General features: G+C 40.8%; 1 protein-coding gene and 1 pseudogene across 1 annotated transcript; one reads left to right on the top strand and one right to left on the bottom strand.

Annotated features, from left to right (window-relative positions):
* Positions 1 to 2,262: 2,262 nt before the first annotated feature.
* LOC113915154 lies at positions 2,263 to 3,204 on the top strand (annotated as a pseudogene).
* A 4,883-nt stretch (positions 3,205 to 8,087) lies between these two features.
* LOC113915450 (olfactory receptor 51S1) lies at positions 8,088 to 9,056 on the bottom strand. Its single transcript, XM_027581415.2, has one exon. The coding sequence runs from the start codon at positions 9,054 to 9,056 to the stop codon at positions 8,088 to 8,090; it is 969 nt and encodes a 322-aa protein (XP_027437216.2).
* Positions 9,057 to 10,190: the final 1,134 nt, after the last annotated feature.

The following is a 10,190-nucleotide window of genomic DNA, read 5'->3' on the forward strand; positions in this document are numbered from 1 at the left end:
GAAGAATCTGAAACCTTTTCACCCTTGCTGAGGATAAGGAACCCAGGAGCCTGGTAGGTGTCCTAGAGACTCAAATTCAATTTCCCTAAGATTATTTTATGTTTATCCTAATGAAAACTCTGAAATTTATAAAGATTAACCTATGCCTTTGAGAAAGCTAGAGGTAAAAATGCTTCATGGGTTGTCTAGCCTAAGGGATCAAACCGCATTTGGGACAACACTGAGAGCTGAAAAGTTTAGGGAACATATGTGGGATGGGGTACATCTTTGTATTTACATGGTGAACACAGTTGAAAAGACAATGTTATCAATAGTAAGTCATTTCTTTGGTACCTGAATTAGGTTGGTAGCTTGTCAAAAAGACCTCAGACATGGAATCTTGGAAGTGACCATTTTGAGGAGACTTTTGAACAAGAATGGATAAAAAGTGTATTATCACTTTTCTCCCTCTGAATCCCACTCCCCTGACAAGGGCAGAGTGTCAGCTGCACTACCGGGGTTTTTCTGGCTTAGAGCTATTAAAAGGAGAGCTACCCGAGGTGTGAGTAAGTAATGCTGGCACCAAGAACATGAGCAGGATCAAGCCCAAATACCAGAGATAAGAACCTGAATTAGTCACCAATCTAAAGGGTAGACATTGGACAGCCAAGAGCAATGGCAAAAGAATCCAAGAACAGAGAAAGAAGGGCAAGAACTATGGCCATTCTGAGCTGGGCCAGTAGCAATTGCATGGAAACAATGTGAGTATTTCAAGCACCTTACAAATGGCAGCTGTGCTATGTGCTTCACGTCAAGGAAATACTCACCACATATGAGAGGCTGAGACAAAATGGGTGCTCAGTACTGAAATATGTTCTCTTCATCTAGCCTCATCACTTCTCCATATGACACACCCCACATACCACAAACTGTCATAGTTCCTATCTTCAGTCAAGTTGAGGCAAAGATCCTTCAAAATTTTGGCAGCAGAGAGAAGAGCTAGTAACTGTTCTCCCCTTCTTCCTGCTTTCTAGTTCCACCCTTCACCCTGTAATTTCTTCCATCTGGATGCAACTCCCTCTTTCTCTACCCTTGACAAGAAATACTCCTTAGCTCCCCACAAAAAGACCAATGCTTGCGCTTGGCCATTCCCTTCTCACCACTTATTCTGGTCTACTAGCAAGCAGCTCGCCCCTTGGGGGATGATAGCTGGTGTCAGAGGTGTCCTTCCTCTGCTCCCTGCTGTGTTCACTCAGACTGCCTCAGGCTACAGTAATGTGCTGGTGAATAGTGTTTGGTCCCGGAAATCTCTCGGTGGTTTATGGTTCTGGGAGTGGTGTTGTGTAAGACAATTAGGAGGGGGAAGAATTAAAAGAATATAGAAAAGTACAGAGCATTGCCCTGTGTTTTTGCAATTCTTTTGGGAAAATTTAAAACATCTGTGTATTTGCTTCACGTGTTATTGGCTTTTTAAAAATGAAAAATAAAACATTACTCTTAAATTTGGAGTTCCCTTTGACCCATACTCCACTCCTAGCATACTCATTCTACTGTGATTGTTCGTGTCTGTGTGCTTGTGCTTGGATGGATAATTTTCTAGTACAGGGGTCAAGAAGCTTTTTCTGTAAATGGCCAGAAAGTAAATCTTTTAGACTTTTCAGGCCACATATTTGTCTCTGTCATATATGCTTTTTCTTCTCCTTTTTAAGAACACTCTTTAAAAATATTTTTAAAACTCTCAGGGTTGTACAAAAACAAGGCATGGGTTGAATTTGGCTCTGCACATTAGTTTGCCAAACTCTGTGGTAGATCCATTTTATATTTTCACACATAATGTAGCATGAACAATAATATAAGAGGCCTCCTTTAACTCCTACTACTATAGCACCGTGATTTGTATGAGTATATGACCAATGACCACATTCAGGGTGTTATAGTTTTTCCTGATTGCAATGTACTGAACTTAGCTTACTTGATGCATAAATCTCAAAAAGTGTAGTTTTAATAAAAAAGTTTATCAAACACCTTGTTGCTTCCAAGCTATTGAGTTGTTTAGGAGTATGTCAGGGAACGAAGATAGACTTGAAGAGTATAAAGTCTTGAATATCATCAAGAACTTTCTTAAATCTACTCTGCATTTTTCTTCATATAGAAGAAGTTATATTACATTATTGCTTGATACCTAAGGATGAGCTATATTTAATTTATTTTATATTTAATTTATTTGTTTGTTGTTAATGTTATTTATCTAACAGGAGGATATAAATGAGAGACCTATTTGTGATGTTTGCTTTCAGTACCTCAGAATTTGAAATCTCCACCTTCCTGTTAATGGGGATCCCAGGGCTTGAGCATGTGCACATTTGGATCTCTATCCCCATCTGCTTCATGTACCTCCTGGCCATCCTGGACAACTGCACCATCCTATTTGTCATCAGGACAGAGCCTTCCCTGCATGAGCCCATGTACTATTTCCTCTCCATGCTGGCTCTGTCTGACCTGGCCTTGTCTTTCTCTTCTCTTCCGTCCATGCTGAGGATCTTCTTATTTAATGCCATGGAGATTTCTGCTGATGCATGTATTGCCCAGGAATTTTTCATCCACAGGTTCACAGACATGGAATCCTCGGTGCTTCTGATCATGTCCTTTGATCGCTTTCTAGCCATTTGCACCCCCCTGAGGTATAGCCTCCATTCTTACCAGCTCCAGAGTTTTGCATATCGGACTGACATTTGCTATCAAAAGCATTCTACTAGTTCTTCCTCTTCCTTTCACTTTAAAGGAACTCAGGTACTGTAATAAATGCCTGTTCTCACACTCCTACTGCCTCCACCAGGATGTCATGGAACTGGCCTGCTCTGACAATAGGGTTAACTCTTACTATGGTCTGTTTGTCGCACTCTGCATGATGTCAGACAGTGTGTTCATTGCGGTTTCCTATGTCTTCATCCTGAAGACTCTATTGGGTATTGCATCCCATGGGGAGAGACTTAAAGCTCTTAATACCTGCGTGTCCCATAATTATGCTGTGCTCATCTTCTATGTGCCCATCATCACCTTGGCTACCATGCATTGCTTTGCCAAGCATAAATCCCCTTTGGCTATGATTCTGATAGCTGATGCATTCTTGTTGGTACCACCTTTGATGAATCCCATTGTGTATTATGTAAAAACTCGGCAGATTAGAATAAAAGTCCTGGAAAACTGAGTCTAAAGTCTAAATGATGGGGCAGAGGTGGAAGTTCCATTTTCTCTACAATAAATTGTCGTAGGAGGAGGGCAATATTTCTTTCAAAGAGGAGATATTTCCCTTTACTTCCTAGTCCTTAAGTTACATTAATTAATTAGTCAATCAATCAATTAATCCCTAAAGGGGATCTAATATACCACAGCATATCTGCTTTTAAGGAAGAGGAGGCCTGCATTTCAGAGAGTAAGTAGGAATCCTTTTGTTATTGTTTGGAGAATTGATGGCCTCTATCTTCAGGTATGAATGAAGAACAAGAATCCAAAGAAGCTTCTGAGGAAGAACGATGATAAGCGGCCCTAAACTGTGACTGGTAGAGCTCTACAAGATTCTGGAGCCATTTAACATCTTTGTATTTGCTTTCCTTATTTGATTCTTTTTTGTGATTTACATTAAGCCCTTAATGTGTCTAAGTTGGTTTAAATATGTTCTTTTCCTTGTTACTCAGAGTGTGGTACAGTGCTCAACAGCATAAGCATCACCTGGAAAGTAACTAGAATTGCAGAATCTCATGCCCTGCTGCAAGCCTATTAAGTGAGAATCTGCATTTTACCAAGACCTTAGATGACTGGTATGTACATTAATGTTTGGGAAAGAAAACTTGTGGGGAACAATGTGAAAGGGGAACCTAGAGAGTATGTTTTCTGCTGATGCCAAATTGGGGGGAAATTGTAGGAGGAAATTACAGGTGGTCATTGGCATTTGGCAATTTCTAGTAAAGGCAGGGGGCTGAGTCCTTGGGGCACAATTGATAGAGACCCAGAGACATCTCTCATATCATAAGTATTATCTCTCTCACTGACTACATTATGATTTTCCACAAGGAAAGAGTTGTGAGTTAATCACTTTAAAAGTCTCCTCACAGTAAAATACCTTGTTCAGAATATGTGCTTGGTAGATGTATATCAGTTTGAACTAAACAAATAGTCTGAAGTTTTGCTGGGGGTGAATCAGGGCGGTCATCACCTAGACTCAACTCACCTCTGCACTCTCTGTACCTCTTACCAGAAGCTAACATTGACAGGGAATATAAGGGCCCTTTGTGAGAGACAGAGAATTTAGGGCAGCCCATAATACCATTAGGTACCAATAACTGTCAAGCCACAACATGGAATCTGCAAAACTGTGGCCAAACAGACATCCAAACAACTTTCTTACCTGAGCCTACCTGGACTCACCTGTCACTTCCTGATGTTGTAAATGGAGCCAGATTAGAGTGCTCCAAGGACATCCTAATGAGAAAGTGTCAACCAAGACGCTTTAGGAGCTATGAAGATATGCCATCTTTATTTAAGGGATCAGAGTCCAGGATTACTGCTAATCAATAGGATATAATGTAGCTCCAGACTGGGGATTTAGAAGCCAACCTATAGAAGAAAGAGTAAAAAGGCCCTATCAGGGATAACATGTTCTCTAAACCTTCTATTGTGATAACTTAGTCCTGTCAGGGAGGTGGCCAGAGGAGTAAAAAGGCTCAAGACTCAGCCAGGAAACCAGTCCTCTGGTTTCAGCTCTGCCATTTCCTGGCTATGTGGTCTTGAGGAAATTACTTTCTGTGTGTTGTATATTATGACAGATTTCATATGTGCTTAGAAATTTAAAAAAAAATCCTTCTTTCTGCATTATATGAATAACTATGCTAATCTTTTTAAAAGCCATAAAATCCAAATATGTTCTTTAGACAAACATGTTTAGACAAAATAGCATTTAGATGAGTTCATATAAAAATAGAGATTTACAGGTTATCTTAAAAGTAGGAAGGTATGGTAATACTAGGTCTACATTCCCACATGGAAACAGTAGGAACCCACTGGAAAGTCCCCATCATCACAGTCTGAGGATGGGCTTGCTCCACTTACTGCTATTATTACCTTGTTCCCCTAGGTATTTGAACTTATGATCCCTGTTATGAATTCTTAATTGCTTACTCATTCTCTCTTTCTTTCATACACACACACACGCACGTGCGCGCACACACACACACACACACATTCTGGCTACAGGTCTGAAGTCTTTGTTTAGTTTTGTTTAGCAATGGGACCAACCCAGAGATCTGAATTTTGCACCGCTCTTCCTGGTTTTCAGTTTCCACCAACTCCCCTGTATTACCGTTACATTTTGTTTACAACTGTAAACATTCCTGTTAATACCTCTATTCCCCTGTGTGAACATTTTCCCTCAAATCTGTCAGGTGAGTTGCAGAAAGAACAGTGTCCCCTGACTGGCCAAGAGTGGTAATACCAACTACTGGACACATGAAGACTGACATGATTGAGTGGATGTGTCTGTGGCCAGGAGAGAGCGTTAGAGAGAGAGAGTTCTGTGTTGCCCTGCACTAGTAAACAGATGGAGGCCACCAGCGGTGCTGGGTTTAGTTTGTCTCCTGCTGACTTACAAAGGCCCATGCAAAAGTGCTTTCAGCAGATCCCCAAGTTGAAGTTTTCCTTCAATAAAATGAGGTGTTATGAACTGAAAGAATCTTCCAGCTGTAAAGTTCTTTATTCACATTGAGTATGCATATAAGGTTTAAATATAATTATTTTTAATTTCATTAATTCCAAGTAACTACCATTTATTGAATATCCCTTATGTTCAGACACCTTGATAAAGGGACTTGATTTTGGGGTGCCTGGGTGGCTCAGTCGGTTAAGCGTCTGCCTTTGGCTCAGGTCATGATCCTGGGGTCCTGGGATCGAGCTCCCAGTCAGGCTCCCTGCCCAGTGGGGAGTCTGCTTCTCCCTCTCCCTCCTTCTGCTCCTCTCCCCCAGTGTGTGCATGCTCTCTCTCTCTCAAATGAATAAATAAAATATTTTTTTAAGGGACTTGATTTCATGCAGTCCTTATTATAGGTATTTTGTAAACATAAGAACAACATTTGACAAATTGCACAGGAAGTAGTGAAGTGAGAATTCAAAACCAGGCCAGTGTGACTTTCAACTCTTTCCATCACTCTACTCTCAATAAATAAATGAGAAGCTGGAGGTGGGAAGAAAGGATAAACTTTGGGAAAAGCAGGGTTTCTCAGAGACCTCATTCCTGTTGCCTCAAGGCCAGACTGTTCCTCTGCTCAGCAATTTTAAAAGCATATTTTGTAGCAGGGGCTTTGGACTAAGCAATTTGAAATAAATGCTGGCTTTGCAACTCATTTTATATACTTCAAGCATTCTTAAATTCTCAGTCTCGTATTCTCATTTGTGAAATGGAGAGACTAATTACCTAATTTAATAAGAGGGTATATAATATGCTTTGCAGAGAAGCTTGGTATAAGATGAGGATATAATTGTTCCTGCCTTCCTGGAATATATCCTGATATATCATTGTGTGTTCTTGTTTTAGCACTAGATAGATTCAGTTTGCTACTTTTCATTTAAAATGGCTTCTTCTATAATCACAAGAGAACAAGGATGTTTCAATATCGGAAATTGAACAACACATTAAAGCAGACAATTATAGGGACACCTGGGTGGCTCAGTCTGTTAAGATGCTGGCTCTTGGTTTTGGCTCAGGTCATGATATCAGGGTCCTGGAATTGAGCCCCGGATCGAGCTCTGTTCTTAGTGGAGAGTCTGCTTGGGACTGTCTCTCTCCCTCTCCTTCTGCCCCTCCCCCAACTCATGTGTGTGCTCTCTCTCTCTCAAATAAATAAATCTTTTTTTTAAAAATCAGACAACTATAGTTATATTAGTGGGTGCTGAAAAAGCACTTAATAGGATTGATCAAATAAGCTTATTAAAAATCAATAAAATTTGGAATACACATATATTATTTAAATATTAGAAGTTTACCCAAAGATCAAGCAGCCAACCATTGTTCTAACAGGTGAAACATTAATGCCACTTCTGTAAAAATCAAAAACAAGATTTGAATGTTCATTTTCACTCTTAATCTTTCACAGTGGGTTGGGGATTCCATAAATTAAATAAAGTAAAATGGAATAAGTTGTATGAATAGTAGGGAAACATTACCAATCACCTATTTTTACTTATATATGCTAAATACAAATAAAATCCAGAAATAAAATCTATAATTTACATGATAATTTGGTAAAATAGATAGTAATGCAAGACAAAAATGTTATTTCTCAATCTAGCATTATGTGTGTGGAAATAGAAATAAGGAAATACTTTATAAGAGCAACAAAATACATTTTAAAACTATAGAAATAAATTTAACGCAAATAATTTTATTGAAAAATTTTAAAAAGGTGTTAATAAGTGAAACATCTATCATATATTCTTGGATGTGAATGCTTATTATAAATGTTGATTCTCTTACATTTAATCTATACAAATAATGTAATTCTTGTTAGGATTCCAAAGCTCGTGTTTGTTTTATGAGAGGGAGATCACTTTATACCATATTAACTAAGTCAGAGTATGAGGCTACACTAATAGATCAGTGATATGTGATTATATACATGACACATATGTATCAAAATCCATGAAAAGCTTTGTAAAACAATGTACACACACATGTAGAGTGCCATCGAATGTTTCTGTCTTCTCATTTCTCTGCTGTGTAGCTGTTTAACTCCTCCAGTTTCCTCAGTTATTGGGGTATAGATGTGGTGGGGAAATGAACAAAAACAGAACAACAACAGATGCATACTTGGAAGGTTGTGACAAGACCTAGATCCTGGCCTCTCTGTGCCATGGATCAGTAACAGTGGGTAGACCACTGCCATTCTCTGGAGCTTGTAAGCTTTCCTTAATATACACATGCACACTTGCAAGGATAGGCATCCATGTATATGTGCTTATGTGTGCCTGAGTGACCATTTCATGCATGGTGAACTGAGTTCTTATCATGGAAACCTTTGTACCAGGTAGCCTTGAGCTACCAAATCTGGAGGGCATCCTCCTCATTGAGCACAACCCACCTTCTTGGGCTGTAACCTCTTGAGTATTCTCTCTCTAATCTCCTTCATCTTGACGCTATAGAGAATAGGGTTTATCAGTGGAGGAAGAAGGAAGTGGACATAGGAGAGAAGAGTATGGGCAGGCTGAGGTACTGGCACCCTGAGACAGTCAATGAGGGCCAGGAGGATCATGGGCATGTAGAAGAGGAGCACAGCAGAGAGGTGGGCAGCACAGGTTTGACCAGCCTTCCAGCGCTCCTCTCTGGATCCCAAACCTTGCAACACCCTGCCAATGAGGCCATAAGAGAAGAAAATAAGCAGGGGGTCCAATCCCATGGCTGACAGAACCACAAAGAGGCTGTAGACTGCACTCCAAGCTCCCGGGCAGGCCAAATGGGCTATATCTGGGTGCAAGCAGTAAGAATGGGTCAGAACCTGTGGGTGGCAGTAGGACATGTTGGCCAGGAGGAATGGCAGAGGCAGGTGGAGACCCAGGCATCGGAAAGTGATAGCCAGGCCAATCTTGCTAATGACATCGTTGGTGAGGAGCATTGGGTAGTGGAGAGGGCGGCAGATGGCTAGTGCGCGATCTAAGGCCATGGCGAGCAAAACAGAGGACTCCATGACAGAAAAGACATGGACAAAGAACATCTGTAGGAGGCAAGCTGAGGCAGGGACAGCATGAACACCAGCAAAGGCAAGACCCAGCAGGGTTGGCATCAGGGCTGTGGCCAAGCCAACATCAGACACACTTAGCAGGAAGAGGAAGAAGTACATTGGGCGGTGCAAGGTGGGATCCAGGGCAATGATCCAGAGGATAGTACCATTTCCCAGGGCAGAAAGAAGGTAGATGGTGAGGAGTGGTATTGTCCACCAGGAGGGTACAGCTGACAGACCTGGCATGCCCACCAACAAGAAGGTGGGGGCCATTGAAGTGTTACTGGGGGCTACCTGGTTGGGGAATGTTGACATAGTTCTGGATCCCACTTTGAATTCTGGAACCTGAAAACTGATTGGAAAGATTTACTTAGTATTTTGACACATTTGCATAATGCAATCTAAAACAACCTGCCCCCTCCTTCCGCAGCTCCCAGCACACACGCTTACATGTTCCCTTCCCTGAACACACAAACATTCTAATATCTGTGCCATACCCATCTCTTGTCTTGGCAGTTTTTCTAAAGCTGTCTTTAAATCTGTTTCTCTCCCTAAATTGTTGCCCCACTTTCCTTTAACCCTGCCTAGGAGCTTTTTCCTAACTCATGTCCCGCCATCAATGGCGAACACCTGCAAGGGGGTCCATACTCCTATAAATACCTTTTCTGCTCCCCTCAACCCCAGACATTCTGACTTCCATGCTGCCTTAACACATTCACATTTCAGTGAACTTTAAGTGCTCTCATCAAAGTCACCAATTACCCCTTTAGTACTAAATCAAGGGGCACTCATATTTCCTAAACGAATGTATTTCTTAATGAACTTTGGCTGTTATAAATCCAGTTTCTCCTTCTCTTTTTAATTCTACCTCTCAGAAGTTAACTGCTCAGTTTACCTTGCTATGTCCTGTCCAAGATATATCTTGGCATTTTTGAGGGATCTTTATTTGGGTCTTTTCTTTTTCTTCAGTGGTCTTATCTACTCTCATGACTTTAACTAAACTCTGTAAACTGATGAATCACAAATATATCCCCCTAGATCATTCTATATTCATCTCACCCTGGAAATCTCTACCTTTATGTCCCATTTATTTTTATTTTATTTATTATTTAATTTAATTTAATTTAATTTATTTGAGAGAGTGAGAGAGTGAGAGAGAGCGCATGAGCAGGGGAAGGAGCAGAGGGAGAGGGAGAGGTCAAGGGAGAGGAAGAAGCAGACTCCCTGCTGAGCAGGGAGCCTAAAGTGATGCTCCATCCCAGGACCCTGGGATCATGTTCTGAGCCAAAGGCAGATGCTTAACCAACTGAGCCACCCAGGTGCTCCTGTCCCATTTATTTTAAATTCAAATAATTCAGAACAGATCTTCACAAATGCTTCTTAAAACCTCTTCCAGTTTCCTCAATTCGTAGGAGACCGTGTTAGGGAAATTACAACAATGACAAAAGA

Source organism: Zalophus californianus, chromosome 11 (genome assembly GCF_009762305.2).
Source record: "Zalophus californianus isolate mZalCal1 chromosome 11, mZalCal1.pri.v2, whole genome shotgun sequence".
Taxonomy (NCBI): domain Eukaryota; kingdom Metazoa; phylum Chordata; class Mammalia; order Carnivora; family Otariidae; genus Zalophus; species Zalophus californianus.

Excerpts from the sequence above, each read along its gene's own strand:
- LOC113915450 (XM_027581415.2), bottom strand. The coding sequence starts at position 9,056 with ATGTCAACATTCCCCAACCAGGTAGCCCCCAGTAACACTTCAATGGCC.